At 40.8% G+C, this 25,425-nt stretch overlaps 3 protein-coding genes across 4 annotated transcripts in view; 2 read left to right on the top strand and 1 right to left on the bottom strand.

The window, feature by feature from the left end:
* The window catches only part of LOC115108633 (sodium channel protein type 2 subunit alpha-like), a 55,552-nt gene extending 43,283 nt beyond the window's left edge, over positions 1–12,269 (bottom strand). The window contains exon 1 of the mRNA XM_029633204.2: positions 12,052–12,269. The gene's annotated coding sequence lies outside the window, so the exon portion shown is untranslated. The remainder of the gene's footprint in view (positions 1–12,051) is intronic.
* Positions 12,270–14,374: 2,105 nt separating this feature from the next.
* LOC115115350 (putative sodium-coupled neutral amino acid transporter 11) lies at positions 14,375–19,307 on the top strand. The gene is made up of 12 exons (XM_029643844.1): positions 14,375–14,562; positions 14,678–14,801; positions 16,373–16,447; positions 16,551–16,685; positions 16,837–16,902; positions 17,097–17,203; positions 17,298–17,377; positions 17,571–17,641; positions 17,853–18,014; positions 18,128–18,240; positions 18,370–18,501; positions 18,594–19,307. Exons 1-12 carry the CDS (start codon positions 14,518–14,520, stop codon positions 18,870–18,872), a joined length of 1,389 nt encoding a protein of 462 aa, XP_029499704.1. The 5' UTR covers positions 14,375–14,517; the 3' UTR covers positions 18,873–19,307.
* A 180-nt stretch (positions 19,308–19,487) lies between these two features.
* The window catches only part of LOC115108614 (cordon-bleu protein-like 1), a 53,702-nt gene continuing 47,764 nt past the window's right edge, over positions 19,488–25,425 (top strand). For both annotated transcript variants that reach the window (XM_029633173.2, XM_029633165.2), the window contains exons 1-2: positions 19,488–19,864; positions 20,094–20,180. In XM_029633173.2, the coding sequence (XP_029489033.2) occupies positions 19,824–19,864; positions 20,094–20,180 (128 nt within the window). In that variant the 5' untranslated portion in view covers positions 19,488–19,823. The remainder of the gene's footprint in view (positions 19,865–20,093; positions 20,181–25,425) is intronic.

The raw sequence follows: 25,425 nt of genomic DNA, 5'->3' as shown, positions 1-25,425 counted from the left end.
ACTTTTGTCCAGGTGGGAAAGGCCAGTGTGGAGTGCAATAGAGATTGCATCATCTGTGGATCTGTTTGGACGGTATGCAAATTGGAGTGGGTCTAGTTTCTGGGATAATGGTGTTGATGTGAGCCATTACCAGCCTTTGAAAGCACTTCATGGCTACGGACGTGAGTGCTACGGGTCTGTAGTCATTTAGGCAGGTTGCCTTTGTGTTCTTGGGCACAGGGACTATGGTGGTCTGCTTGAAGCATGTTGGTATTACAGACTCAATCAGAGACATGAAAATGTCAGTGAAGACATCTGCCAGTTGGTCAGCACATGCCCGGAGCACACGTCCTGGTAATCCGTCTGGCCCCGCAGCCTTGTGTATGTTGACCAGTTTAACTTTTCTAGGGTAGGGGGCAGCATTCGGAATTTTGGATGAAAAGCATGCCCAAATTAAACAGCTTGCTACTCGGGCCCAGAAGATATGATATGCATATGACTGGATAGAAAACATAGATTTCGATAGAAAACACTCTAAAGTTTCCAAAAGTGTTAAAATGGTGTCTGTGAGTGTAACAGAACTGATTTGGCAGGCGAAAACCTGATAACCATCCATTCAGGAAGTAATTATTTTTCTTGAGCTGCACAGTGACCTGAGCCTTTTTCTATTCAATGCCATTACAGTATCCGTTGACTTAGGACTCAAATTGCAGTTCCTATGCCTTCCACTGGATGTCAACAGTCTTTAGAAATTGTTTCAGGCTTGTATTCTGATAAATGAGGGAGTAATACCAGTCTGAATGAGTGGAACCTACCGTGTCACAGAGCTTTTTCATGGGCAATCCCGAGAGAGCGCCTTTCTTGTTTACCTTTTATATTGACAACGTTATTGTCTGGTTGCATATTATAGATAATTTAGGCTAAAAACAACCTGAGGATTGAATATAAATATAATTTGACATGTTTCTATGAACTTTATGGATACAATTTGGATTTTTTTGTCTGCCTGTTTTGACTGCGTTTGAGCCTGTGGATTACTGAAGAAAACGTGCAAACAAAACTGAGGTTTTTGGATATAAAGACACTTTATCGAACAAAAGGAACATTTATTGAGTAAATGAATGTCTTCTGAGTGCCACCATATGAAGATCATCAAAGGTAAGGGATTCATTTCATCTCTATTTCTGACTTGTGTAACATGGCTGGTTACTGTTTGTAATGATTTGTCTGCTGGGCTATGTTCTCAAATAATCGTAAGGTATGTTTTCGCCATAAAACATTTTTTAAATCTGACACCGTGATTGGATTCACAAGAAGTTCATCTTTAAACCTATGTAAAATATGTTTTGTTTTCTGAATTTAGCGTCCCACATAACCTAGAGAGCTTAAAGGTCTTACTCACATGGGCTATGAAGAGCGTGATCACACAGTTGTCCGGAACAGCTGATGCTCTTCATGCATGCCTCAGTGTTGCTTACCTCGAAGCGAGCATAGAAGTGATTTAGCTCGTCTGGTAGGCTCGTGTCACTGGGCAGCTTGTGGCTGTGCTTCCCTTTGTAGTCTGTAATAGTTTGCAAGCCCTGACACATCCGACGAGCATCGGAGCCGTTGTAGTATGATTCAATCTTAACGCTGTATTGACGCTTTGCCTGTTTGATGGTTCGTCACAGGGCATAGCGGGATTTCTTGTAAGCTTCTGGGTTAAAGTCCCGCACCATGAAAGCGGCAGCTCTACCCTTTTGCTGAGTGCGAATGTTGCCTGTAATCCATGGCTTCTGGTTGGGGTATGTACGTACAGTAACTGTGGGGACGACGTACTCAATGCACTTATTGATAAAGCCAGTGACTGATGTGGTGTATTCCTCAATGTCATCGGAAGAATCCCGGAACACGTTCCAGTCTGTGATAGCAAAGCAGTCCTCTATTTTAGCATCTGCTTCATCTGACCATTTTTTTATGGACCAAGTCACTGGAGCTTCCTGCTTTAATTTTTGCTTGTAAGCAGGAATCAGGAGGATAGAGTTGTGATCGGATTTACCAAATGGAGGGCGAGAGAGAGCTTTGTACGCGTCTCTGTGTGTGGAGTACAGGTGATCTAGAATTTTTTCCCCTCTGGTTGCACATTTAACATGTTGATAGAGATTTGGTAGAACTGGTTTAAGTTTCCCTGCATTAAAGTCTCCGGCCACTAGGAGCGCTGCCTCTGGGTGAGTGATTTCCTGTTTGCTTATTTCCTTATATAGCTGACTGAGTGCGGTCTTAGTGCCAGTATCTGTCTATAGTGGTAAATAAACAGCCACGAAAAGTATAGCTGAGAACTCTCTAGGCAAGTAGTGTGGCCTGCAATTTATCACAATATACTCTACTTCAGGCGAGCAAAATCTAGAGACTTCCTTAGGTTTCGTGCACCAGCTGTTTACAAATATGCACAGATCACCCCCCCCCCTCGTCTTACCGGAGTGTGCTGTTCTATCCTGCCGTGTCAGTGTGTATCCCGCTAGCTGAATATCCATGTCGTCATTCAGCCACGATTCCGTGAAGCATAGGATATTGCAATTTTTGATGTCCCGTTGGTAGAATATTCGTGATCTTACCTCGTCTAGTTTATTGTCCAATGATTGCACGTTGGCGATTAATATTGACGGTAACGGCAGCTTTCCTAGTTGTCTTCTGCGGGTCCGGACGAGGCATCCGGCTCTTCTTCCTCTGAGTCGCTTCCTTTTGCGAATAATTGGGATGTCTGCTCTGTGGGGTGTTTGGAGAATATCGTGTGAGTCCTGCTTGTTGTTGATGTTGTTGAAGAAATCTTTGTCTAATCCGAGGTGAGTGATCGCTGTCCTGATATCCAGAAGCTCTTTTCTTCCGTAAAATACGGTTGCAGAAACATTATGTACAAAATAATTGACAAATATCGCGAAAAACCCCCACATAATAGCACAATTGGTTAGGAGACCGTAAAACGGCGGCCATTTCCTCCGGCACCATTTTGCTAAGCTACAGGACCGTTTCACTGGAATATGTTCCGGGATTCATCTGATAACATTGAGGAGTTTACCACATCAATAAACAGCTTCATTAATAAGTGCATCAACGCGACGTCCCCACAGTGACCGTACATACATATCCCAACCAGAAGCCATGGATTATAGGCAACATCCGCACTGAGCTAAAGGCTAGAGCTGCTGCTTTCAAGGAGAGGGAGACTAATCCCAACCCTTATCATAAATTCCGCTATTACCTCCGACATGCCATCAAACAGTCAAAACATCCATTACTGGACTAAGATCAAATCCTACTAAGTCAAGCTCAGACACTCGTCGGATGTGGCAGCTCTATTACTGATTACAAAGGGAAACCAGCCGTGAGCTGCACAGTGACCTGAGCCTATTTGATGAGCCAAATTCCTTCTATGCGCTCTTTTGAGAAAAGCAACACTGAACCATGCATGACTGTGTGATCTCGCTCTTCAGGTTAATATTCACAAGGCCGCAGGCCAGACGGATTACCAGGAGCTGTAATCAGAGCATTCGCTGACCAGCTGGCAAGTGTCTTTACTAATATTTTCAACCTCCACCTGACCCAGTCTGTAATGCATAAAATGTTCAATCAGACCACCATAGTCCCTGTGCCCAAGAACGCCAAGATAACCTTTCTAAATGACTATTGCCCTGTTGCCATGAAATGCTTTGAAAGTCTGGTCATGGCTCACATCAACACAATCTTCTCAGACACCCTGGACACACTCCAATTCGCACAGCACCCCAACACATCCACAGATGACGCAATCTCTATTGCACTCCACACTGCCCTCTCCAACATGGACAAGAGGAGCATTTGCATGAGAATGCTGTTCATTGACAATAGCTCAGTGTTCAACAGCATAGTGCCCTCCAAGCTCATCACTAAGCTCAGGACCCTATGACTGAACACCTCCCTCTGAAACTGGATCCTGGACTTCCTGATGAGCCACCCCCAGGTGGAGGGTAGGCGACAACACATCCACCATGCTGACCCTCAGCACAGGGGCCCCTCAGAGGTGCGTGCTTAGTTCCCTATAGGGAGGAGGTCAGTGACCTGGCTGTGTGGTGCCAGGACAATGACCTCTCCCTTAACCCCAGAAAGACAAAGGACCTGATCATGGACTACAGGAAACAGCGGAAGGCCGAGCACGGCCCCATTCACATTGATGGGGCTGTGGTGGAGCGGGTCGAGAGCTTCAAGTTCCTTGGTGTCCACATCACTAAGGAATGATGTGAAGAGGGCACAACAATGCCTCTTTCCCCTCAGGAGGCTGAAACGATTTGGAATGGATCCTCAAACAGTTCTACAGATGCACCATTTGGAGCATCTTCACTGTCTGCATCATCGCTTGGTATGGCAACTGCTTGGCATCTGACCACAAGTGTATTAAAGATTTTAATTTAGAATCCTCTAAATTTATTTAGATCTAAAAGGAAATGTTATTGCTCTGCCAGTATTTGATGTTTCCTTTCATGTGTCCTACCAATTATTATTGGATTATTCACCATGGCAACCAATTGTTAGTATAGAAATGGAACTGAGAGTTGGCTTTGGTGGTGATCAGACCATTCAAATTTTTGCAGGAATATTTATCAGTTTTTGACCAAAGTCAGAACAAATACTAATTTCATTTTTATAATATTCCTGTTGCTATTGTTCAATGTAATGAAAATAAATGTGTATGTAGAGGTGTAACTTTCTTCACCAGTTGTCTTACCATTTTGTACAGTTATAGGATTAATTTGAATGTTAATTATCCTAAGAGGAATTATGGTGTGTTATTTTTCTCTTGTTGTAAATTGCGTATGGAGATTGCTGACATTAATGTTTATTGGATTTACATTGTAGTAATTTTATCTTTCTTTTATCCAGTTTCCCTCTGTACACAGACCACATGAATACTCTGTTTCATCATTACTCCTAGACTGGGCTTCTGTGTCTGTCATCACTCTTTGACCAGAGTGCAGTCCGGCATCTGATTACTCCCAGTGGCCTATCCACACATTAGAGAGTACCAAACTCCGTTTCAACAAGGCACTACAGAGGGTAGTGCATAAGGCCCAGTACAACACTGGGGCTGAGCTCCCTGCCATCCAGGACCTCTATACCAGGGGATGTCAGAGGAAGCCCCTAAAAATTGCCACCCAAGTCATAGACTGTTCTCTCTGGCTACCGCACAGTAAGTGGTACGGATGCACCAAGTCTGGAACCAACAGGACCCTGAAAAGTGTCTAGCCCAAAGCCATAAGACTGCTAAATAGTTAGTCCGGGTTTTGGTTAACTATTTAACTATCTGCATTGACCCTTTTTGCATTAACTCGTTTGACATTACATACACATCTGCTACTGTTTATTATCTATCCTGTTGCCTGTACATATCTATCTCAATTACCTTGTACAACTGCACATCAACTCGGTACTGGTACCCGTTGTATATACAGTAGCCACATTATCGTTACTCATTGTGTATTTATTCCTAGTGTTATTATTTTTCTTTTCTTCATCTTTTTTTCTCTGCATTGTTGGGAAGGGCCCATAAGTAAGCATTTCAGTTAGTCTACATCAGTTGTTTACGAAGCGTTTGACAAATACAATTTGATTTGATTTCAGATCATCAAAAATGTTAACAATGCCATTGTATTTAGGTTAAAGGTGAAAAGTTGAAAAAATAAAAACATTCCAAAAATTCCTTTACGTTGATGACTTTTTGCAAATCATATCAGTTTTCCACATTGATTCAAAATCATTACATTGAATTGTTTTGTTGAAATGACATGGAAACTATTTTGATTCAACCAGTTTGTGCCCAGTAGGTACCTTGCTCTACAATCAAAAACATAGATATAATGGTACAGTAAATGTAAATATCTGTATAATATATATATATATATATATATATAATGATATTCTATCTTTTATTGGTGTACCACATTTCAACAGGTATAGTGAGAATGCGTCATGATGAAATAAATACTTCCTTTAAGCTTTATCAAAACTTAATCAAGGCAATTCCCAGTTTCCAATGATATACGGTGAGACACCAGGTTGGAATCCTCGTACCGAGTCTCTCCATTGGACCTATTACAAGCTTTTTTGTCTTTATTTTGAGCATGTGACAAATACGATTCGATTTGATTTATCTATAGCACACGAGTGTTACTCACTAATGACAACTGGAGATATTAGCTGCTGTTGAGATGATTCAAAAAAAAAAATTCATCTGGAAGCTGGTGACATGTCATCATGACTTTGAGGTGGCCAGCTGCACAAAACTGGCAAGTCGTTCAACCTGGACTCAGGGGTAGACGAAACATAGTACATTTAAATCAGGGACATTCCAATTAGTATGATATGTAAGTTATAAATTGTTACGAATTTGCAAAATGTATGAAATTTATATTTGTTGTGGATAATGTTAGCTAGGTTGCTAACATTAGAGTTATGGGTTAGGGTTAGGGTTTAACTTAAGGTTAGCAGTTAGGCTAACGGGTTAAGGTTAGCAGTTAGGAGAAGGGTTAGCTAATATGCTAAGTAGTTGCAAAGTAGCTAAAAAGTAGTAAGTAGCTGCAAAGTTGCTAATTAGCTAAAATGCTAAAGTTGTCTGTGATGAGAATCGAAAATGCAACCTTTGGGTTGCTAGATATTAGCTAAGTGGCTTGGTGGCAAATGCTGATGTTAGATAGGTGGCTAAGGTTAGCCAGGCTGGGGGTTAGGGTAAAAGGTGGTAAAGGTTAAGGTTAGGAGTTAGGTTAAATGGTTAAGGTTAGGGTTAGGGTTAACTAACATGCTAAGTAGTTGCAAAGTAGCTAAAAAGGATTAAGTAGTTGCAAAGTTGCTAACATGCTAAAATGCTAACGTTGTCCATCGTGAGATACGAACATTCAACATTTGGGTTGCTAGACGTAAGCTAGGTGGCTAGGTGGCTAATGATAACATTAACAGGGTGGATAACATTAGCTAGGCTAGGGTTATGGTTAAAGGTTTAAGGTTGGGGTTAATGGAAGGGTTAGCTAACATGCTAAGTAGTTGCTAATTAGCTAATATGCTAAAGTTGTCAATGATGAGAATCAAACACGCAACATTTGGGTTACAAGACGTATGTGGTATACTTTAGTTTCTGCCTTAAGTAACCTTCTTTCTTATGTAACTATACCAAACATAACATATTGTACTAATTTCAGTGTCCCGGATTTACATTTACTATATTACGTCCAGTCTATGAGACCAGGCTGAGTAATTTGTCTCCTCTATCATTACTGACCCCAAATGACAGCACATTTGTTTTCTCTGTCTTTCACCATGCATAGCCCTGTCCTGTTCATAACAAAACCTGACCAGGGGCCTTGACCTCAGTGGCTGACAACCCCAGCCTTCCCCTTCCATGTTTCACTAATTCTAACAGGCTCCCCGCTTTCACATGGACCCACATTAAGTTGGGTCGAGTGGTCTCAAATAGAAATTAGTCTCAATGTAGTGAAGCTTTTTAGTCTTCTCAGGCAAAATGAAAAAGTCTGTGCGAAAAGTAGGCTACGTCTATTGACTTTATATGCAATGCATTCGGAAAGAATTTAGACCCCTTGACTTTTTCCACATTTTCTTATGTTACAGCCTTATTCAAAAAATAAATTAAATTGTTTTTTTCCCTCATCAATCATAAACACACAATACCCCATAATGACACAGCAAAAACAGATTTGTAGAAATTTTAACAAATGTATAAAAAAAAAAAAACTGAAATATTACATTTACATAAGTATTCAGACCCTTTACTCATTACTTTGTTGAAGCACCTCTGGTAGCGATTACAGCCTCGATTCTTCTTCGGTATGACGCTACAAGCTTGGCACTCCTGTATTTGTGGAGTTTATCCCATTCTTCTCTTCAGATCCTCTCAAGCTCTGTCAGGTTGGACAGGGAATGTCGCTGCACAGCTATTTTCAGGTCTCTCCAGAGATGTTCAGAGACGATCGGGTTCAAGTCCGGGCTCTGGCTGGGCCACTCAAGGACATTCAGCCACGCCTGCGTTGTCTTGGCTGTGTGCTTAGGGTCGTTGTCCTGTTGGAAGGTGAACCTTTGCCCCAGTCTGAGATTCTGAGCACTCTAGAGCAGGTTTTCATCAAGGATCTATCTGCACTTTGCACCGTTCATCTTCCCTCGATCCTGACTATTCTCCTAGTCTCTGCTGCTGAAAAACATCCCCACAGCATGATGCTGCCACCACCATGCTTCACTGTAGGGATGGTGCCAGGTTTCTTCCAGACGTGATGCTTGGCATTCAGGCCAAAGAGTTCAATCTTGGTTTCATCAGACCAGAGAATCTTGTTTCTCATGGTCTGAGAGTCCTTTAGGTGTCTTTTGGCAAACTCATAGCAGTCTGTTATGTGCCTTTTACTGAGGGGTGGCTTCCGTCTGGCCAAACTACCATAAAGGCCTGATTGGTGGAGTGCTGCAGAGATTGTTGTCCTTCTGGAAGGTTATCTGAGGAAGTACAGTTCCCGCGCAGCCCAGTCAAAACTGTTCGCTGCTCTGGCCCCCCAATGGTGGAACAAACTCCCTCACGACGCCAGGACAGCGGAGTCAATCACCACCTTCCGGAGACACCTGAAACCCCACCTCTTTCAGGAATACCTAGGATAGGATAAAGTAATCCTTCTCACCCCCCTTAAAAGATTTAGATGCACTATTGTAAAGTGGCTGTTCCACTGGATGTCTTAAGGTGAACGCACCAATTTGTAAGTCGCTCTGGATAAGAGCGTCTGCTAAATGACTTAAATGTAATGTAAATGTAAATGTTCTCCCCTCTCCACAAGGAACTCTGGAGCTCTGTCAGTGACCATTGGGTTCTTGTTCACCTCCATGACCAAGGCCCTTCTCCCCTGATTGCTCAGTTTGGCAGGGCTGCCAGCTCTATGAAGAGTCTTACTGGTTCCAAACTTCTTCAATTTAAGAAGGATGGAGGCCACTGTGTTCTTGAGGACCTTCAATGCTGAAGATCTGTGCCTCGACACAATCCTGTCTTGGAGCTCTACGGACAATTCCTTCAACCTCATGGCTTGGTTTTTGCTCTTTAATGCATTGTCAACTGTGGGACCTTATATAGACAGATGTGTGCCTTTCCATATCATGTCAAATAAATTGAATTCACCACAGGTGGACCAATCAAGTTGTAGAAACATCTCAAGGATGATCAATGGAAACAGGATGCACCTGAGCTCTATTTCAGAGTCTCATAGCAAAGGGTCTGAATACTTATGTTAATAAGGTATTTCTGTTTTTATTTGTAAATCATTTGCAAACATTTCTAAAAAACAGTTTTTGTTTTGTCATTATGGGGTATTGTGTGTAGATTGATGAGGGGAAAAAATTATTGTATCAATTTTAGAATAAGGCTGTAAAGTAACAAAATGTGGAAAAAGTCAAGGCCTGAATACTTTCTCAAACGCACTGTAATTGCCAGCAGACGTTTTATCAGCTTCTTATTTGTGCGAAAGAATTTTGGCATTTAAGTGCCATATTGCCTACTATAGCCTACCAAAAACCACATTGAAAGTCCAACCCTACTGGGCACAGACGTCAATGCAACGTCTATTCCACGTTGGTTCAACGTAATTGTATTGAAATGATGTGGAAAAACGTTGAACCAGTGTGTGCCCAGTTGGACGTGAGTTGTTTAGTCTGTTATTAAAATAAACACAAATCACTTTGTCAACAAAGCAACGACTAGGCTACTTTCTTTCGTGGATGGGAGCTGTTGATTGAGGGATTTGAGCTGGTTATTTTCGCGCATGTGCTGCTGTCTATGGTGCTGCAAGTTTAACCGCACTAGGCTAAGTGCAGAAATGCCGGTAGGTCTCGCAAAAATGCCTGATATCCCCTTTACAGTGGCTGCTGGTTGTGTGCATGTCAACGATTTATTCTCCATTATTTCTCAAGAGATATGCCCAAAAAAGGAGAGATTAAAAAGTTATGGCATTACCCACACAAGAGTCTAGAATGATGTAACGATTAAAATCATACTCGTCTTAGGGCGCATATCCCTTTTTGTATATTATGTCACATGTCATGACTAAATATGCGTGTTGATTTAGTTTACTCATGCACGCAAACACATGATACGATTATGGAAAGTTGAGATAGGAATTTCAATTAACAATAGCACTAGGAATTGCTGTTTTTTTCCCTATACTTCAACAAAATGGTACAAGATCAATGTTCTAAGCTGTCAACAGCAAGGAAAAGCAAGTTACTGAGGTGAAAGACATACCCTAAAGATATGCTAAACCAGTCAAACAACAGATGAGAATATATAAAGGACCATTATCATATTCAAACCATTATCAGCAGCCTATGAGCAACACATTCATGACATCTGATTGACTGTTACCTTAACCGGTTAAATCAAAGTTGAAATGCAGCCTGACACAGTGCTTCTTGTATGGTAGGCTATGTACTATCTCTCATCCAGAAGGTGCTCCCTGGTAGGCTGCGGAGGGAAGGTAAATATCGGCTAAATAAGTGGATACAACAACAGAAAATGAAAAAGGGTGCGTGTTACACATCTGAAAATGAACGCCTAGATTTCGGCTAATCTCACATTTGTTTATATGGCCGCATGAGATGTTTACATGAGGGAATCAAACAGGTTATTTTATCAATGGCAGATTTTCAATACGAAGGGTCAGCTGCTATATCGCTATAATTGACGCTTTAGTTATTTCCATAGAGAAGGCTCCAACGCTTTTCTCATAGCAACATCTCAGCCCTACCCAGCTAGTCTGGTAGAGCCAACACCCTCAACCCACCCTTCCCATTCACACACACGACAGTACTATAGCCAAGCGCCCACAAACACTGCTTGCATCCCTCCTCAATTTTTAAGAAAGAATTGGCTACTTTGTCGAGTGATTGGGGACGTATGATACATTTAGGTCGTCGGCGAAACTATACATAATGCAGGGCCTATACACTATGATGAGTTCGAACAGACTGATTATGATTTATAGCCTACACATAGATGTATATTGATGTGTTATGACAGGCCTATGTCGCAGATTAATAAATAAAAACTGGGAAAAAGTCGAAATAATTTATTGACTGATATGTGTTCAGTTCTCATAGTCTTTCTTCGGCAATAATCATATTACGACCTATCTAGTCCCAGGGGCCGGAGTGTCGGCTACAGTCGGTTATCGTTGTCTGGCTGTTCCATCGTTTGTAGCCTTTTTGCCACTGCTGATATGAATCTAACAGGTTGGAATACCAGGAAGTGACACCTTCTCTAGGTGGGTCAGCTGGAACAATCTGTTTTATAAACCTGATACAGAAACAGCAGCAGAGGGGACAATATTATGATCACAGTGATCGACAACATTCGATTGATATCCGCTCTGACAAGGTTAAATTAGGCTACAGTAGGGAACAAGTATAATTTGTGGTGAACTATATTTTCTCTGGGAGATCAAAAATGCCGAAAGAACAATGTTGTCAGAGGCTATACTTCACGCCTGATCCAGTGTTTGATCCATTGACATAAGAATGAGGTTTGATCACAAAGCTGTCATAACTAGCAGGATCATAGTATTATCTTCTAAAGAGCTTATTTTACCCAACAAGACAAGTTCCCTTTAAAACCTACGCCACAGTTGTTCTTTTCTTTTTAAATGAATAAAATATATGTAAACTCTGGTAATACCCTGACAAAATGACAAGATGACTATAATAAAGATGACCCTAAACTCAATTATTTAAGTAGATATACCAAGGTCTATCAAAATGATTTGAATAGGACATATTTAGGTTAGGCCTACGCATCATGGAAAATTCAGTTACCAATAATTGATCTTTATTGTTTAAGGGCCTTCCAGGCATCTTCTTTCCCCCTATTTTTTCATCAGCTTTGAAAAAACGGGACAGCTCCCTCTCCCGTTTTCTACTGAGACATTAAATGACTGTAGAAATAAATACTTTTTTGGAGAATTATCTAAATTACGCAGACAAAATTCCCCACCTTTGGGCAGCCCCATGGCATCCATTCCCATCCCCGGCACCCACCATTAGTTTGTCATCAAAGAAGGTTGAAGAATCCGCCAATAATCGCCAGGCACGCCTTGATGTTGCTTTCTCCCGAGTAAAAAGGTGATTCGAGGACACATGTGGATACTTGATTAAGTCAAAAGGTTTTCCTCTCTATAATGTAGTATTTCCCAGAGATGGACCCCCCAAAAAAAAATCACACAAGGAGAGCGTTATGAAATTGCTGCCAGCACTGTCGCCTTGTTCAGAGCATTCTGTTGCGCTTCCGGTTGTTGCCGGGTACAAATGACTGCAGAGATGCAGGGTTGTGTGCGTGATCAGAAATAATGTCTGCTGTGGTCGTGGATGTCGGGAAGAGATAATAGAGAGGCAACCTACAGTTTGGTATCACTGAACTGGAGATTACATGTACCTGTAACATAACCTTAAAAAAACATAACAAAAGTATCAGATCATCATCTAGTGGTGGGTGAAGTAGGGGAGGTTTTTTCTCATTATGATACGACTAAAGGCTTCGCTACACACTGTCACTACCATGTGTGCGTTGTCACTACCGTGTGTGAATCCATTTAGTTTTTCTACCCTTTAGTAGGCTACTCTTGTTGTCATCATTGTGTATAGCCTAATCTAAGAAAACATAAAATACCAACTTTGATGCATCTATTACTTTTTTATTAGATGTTTGTTAAGAGACTGATAAATAAGAAGGCACGTATAAAAAAAGTGTGAATATTGCCAGCTGTCATTCTACCTCTAAAATACACCCAGATCTTCCAGGTTTTCTGAGGCCACCTAGGGGCTGCAGGCAGCATTGTTCAGGGATCAAACGGAATGAAATGCTGTTTTGGGTCATTCGTCCGATTACTGACGTGCAGCAACCATCAACTCTGTATTTTCAGAGAAAACAGTGTTATTGAACGTCTTGATAGTTTCCCATTCAACATCAGAGGATCGGTTAAGTCTGATTGGAGATGTGTGAGTGTGAGTGAAATAGTCGATGAAGGAAGCACATATAGATTGGTGTTGCCAATTGGGTAAAATGTTGGTTAAACTCTAATTTGGGTAAATTACACTAACACTACTTTTTTAATTATATTCAATTATATTAATTACATCATGAATCTCTAAAGGTTTTGTTTTCTGGGTAAGTTCCTTTCATTGCCAAAGGGGCCCACACTGATGTATGACTAACAAACCACTCTGTGACATTTACAGACTTCCCTGTTAAATGTTTTTCCCAGGATACTTTTTTTTCCCATTCAGAGGACATTGCTGGGTTCATGTGGCTATAGCACGTTTGGCCAGTGTGTGAGTTTCCACCATGACCCACTTCTCTGAATCATCAGCAACTACACTGACACGTTCAGTCATTTCTAGGACATCAATGCTCAGAGACAGGGACTCTGATGGGTGGTGCTCTAAAGAGCAAGCATTTGTCTGAGTGCCAGCCAGACAATGTGGCCTGGACTGAGCTAATGCAATCCTGGGTAGGACAGCATGCATTATGGGAAAGCAAGAGTGTGATCTCAACTGCTTTAAATGTTCCAAATAAGTTAATAACTGATTGAGACTTTAATGTTTTTCTGTACCAACATTGGATGGTGGTGTCATGTTATACACTCTTATAAATTGAAGAACAGCTCATCTCACATACCGTAGTGAAGCCTAACAACACATTGTACTACTTTTGATTATATTAAAGTCTTCATTCATAACACATTTGTATTGTTGATTCCACAGACAGACACGACGTTTTTGTTGAGTTTAATTTTGTTTTTCTGCATGTGACTATCTTTCTGAGAAAAAGAAAAACATGTCTGACCTAAATTTACTCTAGCCTTTTAGGCCTTCTCATGTCAGCTGACTTGATCACACTGGGGTATGTACAGTAGGCTACAATTCTTTCATAATGGAACAATTAATATTAACACGTGACCAAAACTCTATGGACACTTTGAAACCCTCACAAATGTTGAATGGAACCCAACATACTATTTATTCCATTGTCCCTAATTGCAAAGGACGTATATGCCTATTTGTATTACCCATTTGGTGTAGAATTTGTTCGTTTTTGCATATTCACTCCTTCAGTTGAACAAAGAAATACTTTGGATACTAATCTTTTAAAGCTCATTTCACTCGACTGGGTATGTGTGTCGAATGCGGTTTAGAGGTTGGACGCGTTCCAGATACACAATTCTGCGCAGGTCTATAGTTCCCGTCTCAGGAACAGACATGAATATTATAAGGATGTTGTAATCAGCGCAACCCAATGCAGAAATTGTCTAGACCTATCAGGAACGCACCCAGTGTTGTACTAAGCCATTTAGGGGCGCTGTTGCCATCGTTTTTCATGGGCGAATTTAAACGACTCCGATTAGGAAAGTTTTGAACATTTTGCCCAGTTAATTAATTTCATGGCAGAGATGCGGATAGAACGTTTATAAATTGACGGAAACACTTAGAGCACCTGGTGGAATAAAAATGAGTACATCAATACAGGAAAGTGGAGAACGGGAAGCTCACCAGGTAGGCTGCCGATTTACTATGATACGAATAGGTTTACTTTTATTGATACTCACGGTTACCACCATTCTACAACATGATGTGTTAATTGTGTTAAAATGTGTTAATTTGACCCTAGACGGAGAATGGCGAAGGGAAACCGTTGCTTGCTTCACAAAAGGTGGTTGCAGGAAAAGTCAAGTGTTCGATGATATCAGCCTCTTTTAATTTCATCAATTCGATAATAGGATCTGGAATAATAGGTAAATTAGTGTTTATACATTCAATTGTGGGATCATCATGTTTGTATTTCAGTAGCACAGCAGAATAGACCTACTGGTGGCAATAGCTGCAATGACACCCTTCTTGAGAGGGGAGTACCAGTTGCAAGTTACTGTCTAATAAGTTGATCAATCATGTTACCCAATAAGATAAGCAAGTTATATATGTTGAACATGCAGGATCACATGATTTCCTGGCAATAGAAAACATCATAGGACCACTTAGAAATGTCCTTGTTTTTGAAAGGAAAGCTTTTTTTTGTCCATTAAAATAACATCAAATTGATCAGAAACACAGTGTAGACATTGTTAAGGTTGTAAATGACTATTGTAGATGGAAATGGCTGGTTTTTAATGGAATATATACATAGGTGTACAGGTAGCCAGGAGTCAAAAGGGAAAGCAGGGCAGCCTCAAATGAGTCCTCTCCTTCCTTCCTTCCTTCCTTCCTTCCTTCCTTCCTTCCTTCCTTCCTTCCTTCCTTCATGGACAACCATGCGTGGCCGTTCCTTTGGCTCCTGACTCACGCTTAGGGGGATGTATGGGCGTCAGGGGAGGTGGCCGGTGCTGTTCGGGAGTTACCACGGTGGTGGGAGGGAATGATGGGACAGATATACAGTGTATTCGGAAAGTATTCAGACCGTTCTGAGAAATGAAGGATATTCCCTGTGAGAAATTGCCAAGAAACTGAAGATCTCGTACAATGCTGTGTACTACTCCCTTCACAGAACAACACAAACTGTCTCTAACCAGAATAGACAGAGGAGTGGGAGGCCCCGGTGCACAACTGAGCAAGAGGACAAGTACATTAGAGTGTCTAGTTTGAGAAACAGACGCCTCACAAGTCCTCAACTGGCAGCTTCATTAAATAGTACCCGCAAAACACCCGTCTCAATGTCAACAGTGAAGAGGCGACTCCGGGATGCTGGCCTTCTATGCAGAGTTGCAAAGAAAAAGCAATATCTCAGACTGGTCAATAAAAATTAAATATTAAGATGGGCAAAAGAACACAAACACTGGACAGAGAACTCTTCAAAATAATTTCAAAAGGGTTTTCTAATGATCAATTAGCCTTTTAAAATGATAAACTTGGATTAGCTAACACAACGTGCCATTGAAACACAGGAGTGATGGTTGCTGATAATGGGCCTCTGTACGTCTATGTAGAAATTCTATAAAAAAATCTGCAATTTCCAGCTACAATAGTAATTTACAACATTAGCAATGTCTACACTGTATTTCTGATGAATTTGATGTTAATTTTAATGGACAAAAAAAATGTGCTTTTCTTTCAAAAACAAGGACCTTTCTAAATGACCCCAAACCTTTGAATGCTAGTGTACCTCAGCCAGATTGATCAGCCCCTGGATGGTTGGCCTCTGCATCATATGACCAATGACATCATAATACTTCTTTTGTGCTTCCAAAATTCTTTCTAAATTGTATGACTCAACTTTTTCTGTCAGTACAATGAAAATATAAACTCTTAAAAATATATATATATTTTTGAATATGTTTTGATAACATGATCTGTCATTTAATTTGCTTTTCAGGTTTGCCATACTCCTTAAACCAGGCTGGCCTTCCTCTTGGCCTTTTTCTCCTGGTTTTGGTAGCATTTATTACAGGTACGTTCTGTAACGGTGACATCTGTGATGAACTCCCTTTTACTATAGAATGTATTTAACTCAACAGCTAACATTGTGGCGTTGTCCTGTTTCCTCCTTGCAGACTACTCTATCATCTTGTTGATTAAAGGAGGGAATCTTTCAGGGACAAATAGTTACCAGTCACTTGTACGTAGCACTTTTGGTATCACTGGATTTCTGGTTCTGTCTTTATTGCAGTTTCTATACCCTTTCATTGGTAAGTCTTGAATGGAGGTGCCATTTTAAAGTAAATGAGAACTACTTTACAACCAATATTTTACGAGATTGAGCAGTCTCAAACAAACTGATATACAGGTACTGGTTGGGACTTGGATTGTAGACATAACCACAATGTGTGTCTTCCCCAGCTATGATCAGCTACAACATCATAACTGGTGACACATTAACCAAAGTGTTTCAGAGACTACCTGGAGGTACAGTATGGCACATTGTACTTTAATGTAAGATATCTGAACAAATACAAGCCACAACTTGTGTGCATTGATATGCTAATACAGTGACAGTAAAAAAAATAGGTCACCGTTTTTCTGAGTTAAGTGCAAACACCAAGGCCACGTTTGTTAATTGCATATTGCTCATTTATATTTTTCATACATGCTATTTGCAGTTGGACCGGGCCACATACTTTCAGAGAGACATTTTGTCATCGCAGTATCCACTATTCTATTCACATTACCCCTGTCTCTTTTCCGGAATATATCAAAGCTGGGAAAGGTAAGACTTAATCACATATTGTCACATTTATTTTTAGAAGTCATTGACTAATTTTATCATTTGTGAGCTAAAGCATCTATCTATGTGATTCCAGGTGTCCTTACTGTCCATGGTGTTGACTGTTTTCATCCTCATCACTGTTATCATCAGAGCAGCTACCCTGGGACCACATATGTACATTATATGACTTAACACTGTCATAACCTATTCACTCACATGCTATATCATATTCTAATCCAATCTGAAACACATTCTGTCTTTATTTTATATTTCAGTCAACTAATCGACTATTGAAACCACTTACTCTGGAATTAGAAAATCTTAAAATGGCTAACAACATGTTTATCCAATTACTTTGTGTCCTTAGTCCCCCTACAGAGAATGCATGGGTGTTTGCAAGGTGGAATGCGATTCAGGCCGTTGGTGTTATGTCTTTTGGTCAGTTCTCATCTACATCAACTGTATATTTGTAAAGTACAAGTAATACTTGCTCGAGACAAAACGACCCATACATGTGTACATCTTCATATTGTATGGTAATGGCTATCAAGTTTCATAATAGAGGAACCCCACACAAAATAACCACACAAAAATGTAATTTGAACTGTTCATAGGTTGTAATACTGTGCCATATCCCTTTGTTCCATAGCCTTTATCTGTCATCACAACAGCTTTATGATCTACGGCTCTCTGAAGGAACAGAGCCTAAGTAACTGGTCTCGTGTCACCCACATGTCTGTTGGTTCGGCTATGATTGTCAGTATTCTGTTTGCTGCGACTGGCTATGCTACCTTCACTGGGTACACGCAAGGTAAAACACAACACATAGAATCATAGAACCATCTTGTGGTGTTAGACCCAAGTTCACCCATATACATACTGCCTAAGGAGTACATTTTTCTGATCGCCTCTTTATATTTCCAGGTGATATCTTTGAAAACTACTGTGGGAACGATGACCTGGCTACTTTTGGTCGCTTCTGTTTTGGCATCAGTATAATAACAACTTTTCCTCTGGAATGTTTTGTGACTCGAGAGGTATGACGTTATTTATGCACATGCCACTTCATTTGGCACAGGACAGTATGTTGTGACGCAGTGTTCATTGATTTTAGTGCACATCACCCTGTAAAAATCAAGTCCTTATTCTGTCTTTCATGTTTGCAGGTAGTATCCAATGTTTTTTTTAAAGGGTCTCTCAACAACCATGCCCATGTGGCAGTCACCTTGCTCATAGTTGCAGCGTGCACAGTATTATCCTTGGCCTACGACTGTCTGGGTATTGTTCTGGTGTTAAATGTAAGCCGGATGACCTTTTGAATTGTTGTAACATATTTCTATACTAAAATTGCAATGGTTATCTTTTTAACAATATTGTTTTTGTCTCCCAGGGTGTTATAAGCGCCACACCTTTAATTTTCATCATTCCATCAGCTTGCTACCTCAAGCTTTCCACAGAGCGCTGGTTCCAAGGTGAAAACCGCATCCCCTGTCTCATCCTCATAGCTGGTGTCTTTGTCATGACAACAGGTTTGATCATGGCGGTTATGTTCCCCCAAGACTGCTCCCATGGTGCCGAGATGTTTTACTGCGCAACTTCCAACCTCTCCATATCCCCCACACCACCCACTGACCTACTCTTTCAGAATTCAACTCAGAATTCTAGATGAAACGTTGTTGTTACACACTGGGGTTTTGTGATATGACTTTGTATGCTCATTGTATTTATTACCTCTGCAACGAATGTGTGTGTCATAATGTATGCTACTATTTGTGAAAATGCCATAATGCAATAGATTAATCAATTTGTATATCAGACTGAGACAAAGTTCCACTTTGAATTTCGCGAGTAATTTCATTCGAGAAACCTACCACACGATGTCGCTGTAACATAATCAGACTAAATAAAACTTTTATAAAAACGTTTCTCGAAGGTAACCTTTTGCCCTCTTGCCTTGATGTCACGGCCTTCGAAGATGTAGTTATAGAAGTTTATCCAATGGTAGTGCATTTTCCACTGTTGGTTAGAGGGAATATGTTATACATTTACTATTTGGGAAATTTCATGATTATAATATTTAGTATATTTCAATATTATAAATGTAAACCCGAATTGTTCACTTCACTAAAAATAAAAGTAATATGAATTGTCTCCTGCAGTACAATTTTTACATAATTTTTTACTGTAAAATTAATTTAAAAATTAGGAAAAGTATGTGTAATCCCTCTGGGATGGATTGGTGAAATTACCGCTGGGAGTAAAAACGGGAGAAGAGTGAAGGTATTCAACGCCCCCAATAATGGTTATTTGAATCTCTACTCATAGGTTTTGACGTCGATTTTTGGAGTTGGTATGCTTTTGGCAGAGACAATTTAGCAGCGCTTGTAGCAGGCATCGTGTCACAACTTTGAAATGTAGACTGCTGGCTAAACGTTGGAAAGACTGGGTTGTGCTGGCGGCGTATTGGAACAGAGGAGCGACTGTTGTGTGGCTCAAGATAGAAGTGGGAGTTCTGGAATTCATTTTGAACGCACCAGTAGCCTAATGTATCACTGAACGAATCAACGCCACGATATATTTTGTACGGTATAATTTATTTTCTTCTCCCTAATAAATACCGATGAAAGTTGACAGCAGCGCGGAGGGTCAGGGGCATTCGTGGTAAGAGATGACTAGTAACATAATGAGTTAATTAAATCATAATTGTTCTGTGCCCCACTTTGCATGCCGGGCAACAAAGGACAAGTTACCATCCGAAACGCTGTCCTGATTGTCAATAGGGTTTCGACCATCCACAGCAAGCATTCGGATGGGAGAGCTCTAGATGTAAACCTGTGCAATTTTAGTTATGAAATATGAATAATTGTGTGCTTTGCTTCACTTTCGGTAGTCCGGGGGACTTTGTTAAACCTGTGCAGCTAGTCATGGATGATAATGTATCCCAACGAACACCACGACGACGACTCTCTGGCTCTAGGTATGTGGATTCATTCTGGGTGTATTTACTCATTAAGAGGCTTCTGCGTGAGAAGATATTGGGATTCATTCTGTCAGCTGTCAGCCAACAGCTTTTCTTCTCAACTCTAGTCTACATTACATTATTGTTCACTTCATGTTTAGAAGTAACATTAGCCACTATTATTTGGAGGTGTGCTGAAATGCTTCTAAAGATTGAGGAAATTACAAAAAAAAACGTGTATCATTATTGTGGAATGTTTAAACGTGTGAGATCATCTTGAGATGACATCAGTTGGAAAATATGAGACTTTTGTAACCCATGGAGTCTTATGTCATTCCCAACCTTTTCAGTTCAAACCTTTTCCCCGACTTAACTGGGATCCCATAAATTCATTCATCTATTCTATACCATTCTATACCCCCAAAAAGTTAGTGTTGCAACACATTTTTGGACACATGTTGCAAGCAAACTGCAATTTAGTGACAAAATTGCATGTCTAAGGCAAAGGGTTTGACTAATTTACTTGCCCACAACCAGAGGGGCTTGAGATGTCAACTCTAACCTAAATTCTTCCACCTCGTACTGAGTACATGTAGTAACTAAAGTAACAGTTGTTGCAGACATTTCAGTCATTTTCAAACTCCGCTAATGTCCTGCCTTCAGAGTTGTTCTGAGAAATTTCCTTGACCACATGTTGAGGTGATGGGAAGCGTTTTGGAGGCAAACCAGTGTGCATCTCATGTGCATTATAATAAATGGTTGGCTATTTCATTTTTGTCAATACAGTTCAAAATAATTGTTTGTATGGATGATTTCATAGATGTGTAGTGTAGATGGTCCGATAGACCGCTGTGTGTAGTTTGTAATAATCACCTATCCCAAAAATTCCCCTGGTGGTAAAACAAAATGATCCATGAGAATATGTTTGTCTTTCCTAATATTGAATATCAAATAAGAGTCAAAGATCATCTCTTTACAATATGTCACAGTCATAACACTTTTAATGTCCCATTTATTTGGTTCAGGAACGGTTGCTTGGAGATGATGTCAGCTGACAGTATTCCAGTTGGTTGGAGGCGTTGGCTCTTAAACTGGGGAATGAGTTTCCAAAGTTCTTTGCAATCTTTTAGAGTCACTGCTCACTCCTTTGGCATGCAAGGGAGGACTAAAGACTTCATGTGATTTTAATTAGAAGCGATATGGAGAATTTGAAGGCTTGATAACAATTAATGTAAAGTTTCCGTTTCTCTAGTTGCTGACTTTCCCATATTGAGACTGAAATACATTCATGCATCCATGTCATAAATGTAATTTATAATATAAACAATTTGCCAATTAAAACCACTATCTCCATGAGCTGTTGCGTTATTTGTGGCTTCTCATACTTGGAGCCATTAGACAAATGCTTCTGAAAATTCATCCCACTTTACAAGTGCAATGACTTGTAGAGATATCATTTGGCCCTCCATGCCATGCTACATTTGTTATTCTACTGCTGACACTGCCAAAACACAGGCCCTCATCCAAAACCATGGGAATTAATATGGAGTTGGACCCCCCCTTTACTGCCATAACAGCCTCCACTCTTCTGGGATGGCTTTACACTAGATGTTGGAACATTGCTGCGGGGACTTGCTTCCATTCAACCACAAGAGCATTAGTGAGGGCGGACACTAATGTTGGGCGATTAGGCCTGGCTCGCAGTCGGTGTTCCAATTCATCCCAAAGGTGTTCGATGGAGTTGAGGTCAGGGCTCTGTGCAGGCCAGTTAAGTTCTTCCACACCGATCTCGACAAAACAATTTCTGCCACAAAGTTGGAGGCACAGAATCGTCTCATGTCATTGTATGTTGTAGCGTTAAGACTTCCCTTCACTGGAACTAAGGGGCCTAGCCTGGACCATGAAAAACAGCCCCATACCATTATTCCTCTTCCACCAAACTGTACAGTTGGCACTATACATTCAGCCAGGTAGCGTTCTCCTGGCATCCGGCAAAACCAGATTTGTCTGTTGGACTGCCAGATGTTTAAGCATGATTCATCACTCCAGAAAACGCGTTTCCTCTGCTCCAGAGTCCAATGGCGGCAAGCTTCACACCATTCCCACCAACCCTTAGCATTGCGCATGGTAATCTTAGGCTTGTGTGCGGATGCTCTGCCTTGGAAACCAATTTCATGAAGCTCCCAACAAACCGTTCTTGTGCTGACATTGCTTCCAGAGACAGTTTGGAACTTGGTAGTGAGTGTTGCAACCGAGGACAGAGGATTTTTATGTGCTACAAGCTTCAGCGCTCGGTGGTCCCGTTTGTGTGGCCTACCATTTTGTGGCTAAGCTGTTGATGTTCCGAGACGTTTCCACTTCACAATAACAGCATTTACAGTTGCCCAGGGCAGAAATTTGACGGACTGACTTGTTGGAAATGTGGCATCCTATGACGGTGCCACGTTGAAAGTCACTGAGCTCTTCAGTAAGGCCATTCTACTGCCAATGTTTGTCTATGGAGATTGCATGGCCATGTGCTCGATTTTACACACCTGTTAGTAACTTGTGTGGCTGGGCCTACATTAAATCTAGTTCTGCTTGGCCATTGGGAAAGTAAGGTTCTCCCATCTCCACAGAGGAGCTCTGTCAGAGTGAACATTGGGTTCTTGAACTCTGGAGGCCCTTCTCCCCCGATTGCTCAGTTTGGCAGGGTGGCAAGCTCTAGGAAGAGTCTTGGTGGTTCCAAATCTCTTCCATTTAAGAATGATTGAGGTCACTGTTGTCTTGGGGACCTTCAATGCTGTAGAAATGTTTTGGTACCCTTCCCCAGATCTGTTTTTCAACACAATCCTGTCTCGGAGCTCTACGGACAATTCTTTCAACTTCATGGCCTGGTTTTTGCTCTGACATGCACTGTCAACTGTGGGACCTTATATAGACAGGTGTGTGCCTTTCCAAATCATGTCCAATCAATTGAATTTACCTCAGGTGGACTCCAGTCAAGTTATATAATAGTTATAGGTATTATCTGTAGATTGAGGGATTTAAAAAAAAAAGTAAATCAATTTTACAATAAGGCTGTACCGTAACATAATGTGGAAAAAGACGAGAGGTCTGAATACTTTCCGAATGCCCTGTATGTGTCATAATTTCCTCTACACACAAATGCAAGCGTTTTTGTATCATCGGTAGAAACAGGCCATCTACATTTCCTTGTTGTATGCAAACCACAATATCTAGAATTCATAGCGATTTCAGGACATAGTACCGACTCTGTCGGGGTGGATCCTGTTGAGAATGGGTAGCTAATGCACTTGTTCATAGAACATCAGCTTGCGAATAACTATTTTTATTTTTGTATCGACAAAAACTGTACATTTTAGTCATGGTGTGGTGCTCAGTACCTGGATGTGCAAACTGTGAGCAAGCACAGGCTGTTGGGGTAACATTTCATCTAGTGATGCACCAATATTTTTGGGGGGCCAATATGATATTTTCCTTGCCAATATAACAGTATACAGTATAACGTCCCCTCGCCCATACCTGGGCGCGAACCAGGGACCCTCTGCACACATCAACAACTGACACCCACGAAGCATCGTTACCCATCGCTCCACAAAAGCCGCGGCCCTTGCAGAGCAAGGGGAACCACTACTTCAAGGTCTCAGAGCAAGTGACGTCACCGATTGAAACGCTATTTAGCGCGCACCGCTAACTAAGTTAGCCGTTTCACATCCGTTACACCAAAAAACAAAAAGAAAAACTGCAGTGGTTAAGGGTGCTGTACTGCAGCTGTACCTGGGCGCGAACCCAGAGTCTCTGGTGGCAATGTTCTTCCCCAAACAAATAGCAAAACAACATAGCTAGCTAACTATATAGCTAGGTGTCATCTAAAATAACCTTCATTTATAAGACGGTTCTTATTTGATGGTGGTCAGACCAATCTATGTGAAGCTAGCCTTGGACTTTGTGGTTAGCCTTCAAAATAAAAGTATGTCATTGACAGTGATGCAAATGCATACAAATTAGAGAATTATGCCATAATTTAATAGGTCATGCTAAATGAGGTTGGAATGTTATTTAAAATCAACAAAAGACAATTTATTAATTTGACAATCTGTTGAAATCACACGATGTATTATACTTTAGAATTGGGGGCATACTTATTTCACAGTACATCCTTACCTATGGATTGTGGATCAATGACATGGGTTATCAGTCTACTCAGTGACACCCAGAGAACATTAGCATCGTAGCTCTTATTGTGGGACTCTGAAACAACTGTGAATTGAGCCACATTTATTGTCAACCTACGTGTATTGAATACTATTCCAGAGGAAAAACAATAACACGTGGATGTTTTGGAGTCTGATAACTGAGGGGGGAAAAATGAAAAAATATCTTGGGTATTGAGTAGAGTGTTACTCCATTTCATTGATCCCCAATCCTTAGGTAAAGCTGTACAATGCAATATGAATGTCATGACTGGGGAGGTGATTTCACACAGCCACAGTACAATGCTAATATTTGTGTAAACTCTTCACAGTTGTGTTCTGTGGGTGTCACCGAGTAGACTGATACCCCATTTAATTGCTTCACCCTCCAACCTTGTTTAAAATGATCGTCTAAATATGGCATGATTCAACCAATTTGTAACCTTCTCCAACACTTTCAAAGAGGTACTTTTATTTTAAAGGCAAACCGCGAATTCCACTATTGTGCCTAATTGTTATTGTGGCTAGCTTCACAACACATTACCCGGTCAGGTAGAGCCTCACTAGACTGATGAAGCCAGCTGGCTGCTTATAACGTTAGCTTTGGGCAACAGGGTTAAGTAGCTGGCTAGCTATTTATTTTCATGAACTGAAGTTCATGTTTAAATAGGCAACAACAAGTGGCTACCTATCTAATACAATGATCCCTAACTCATTGCTAAGAATAGTGAAAATGACTGCAGTTTCTTCTTATATCGTGCATCCCTAATTTCATCGGTTACCTTACTAAGAAGTCGAGCAGAGTTAACTTATCTAGCTAAGGTAACAAGCTAGGGAACTACATTTGTTTATTGAAACTAAAATCTAGTTAGCTAGCTTTCATAATATGCTAGCTAGACCTTCCAAAGAAAATCTATGTAAATAGCCAGCTGCTATCTGGCAATGTGATTTGTAACTTTGCAAGCTACGTTAGGTTACGTTAGCTACAGCCTACCGGACCGTATCTAACCGTTAGCCTCTGCGGTAGTTCGTTAGCTAGCTAACGTGACTGGCCTATGTGTTCTATT

This window comes from Oncorhynchus nerka, linkage group LG3, assembly GCF_034236695.1.
Source record: "Oncorhynchus nerka isolate Pitt River linkage group LG3, Oner_Uvic_2.0, whole genome shotgun sequence".
Classification (NCBI taxonomy): domain Eukaryota; kingdom Metazoa; phylum Chordata; class Actinopteri; order Salmoniformes; family Salmonidae; genus Oncorhynchus; species Oncorhynchus nerka.
The sequence above is the reverse complement of the archived record's forward strand: the minus strand, read 5'-3'. Positions and strand labels throughout refer to the sequence as shown.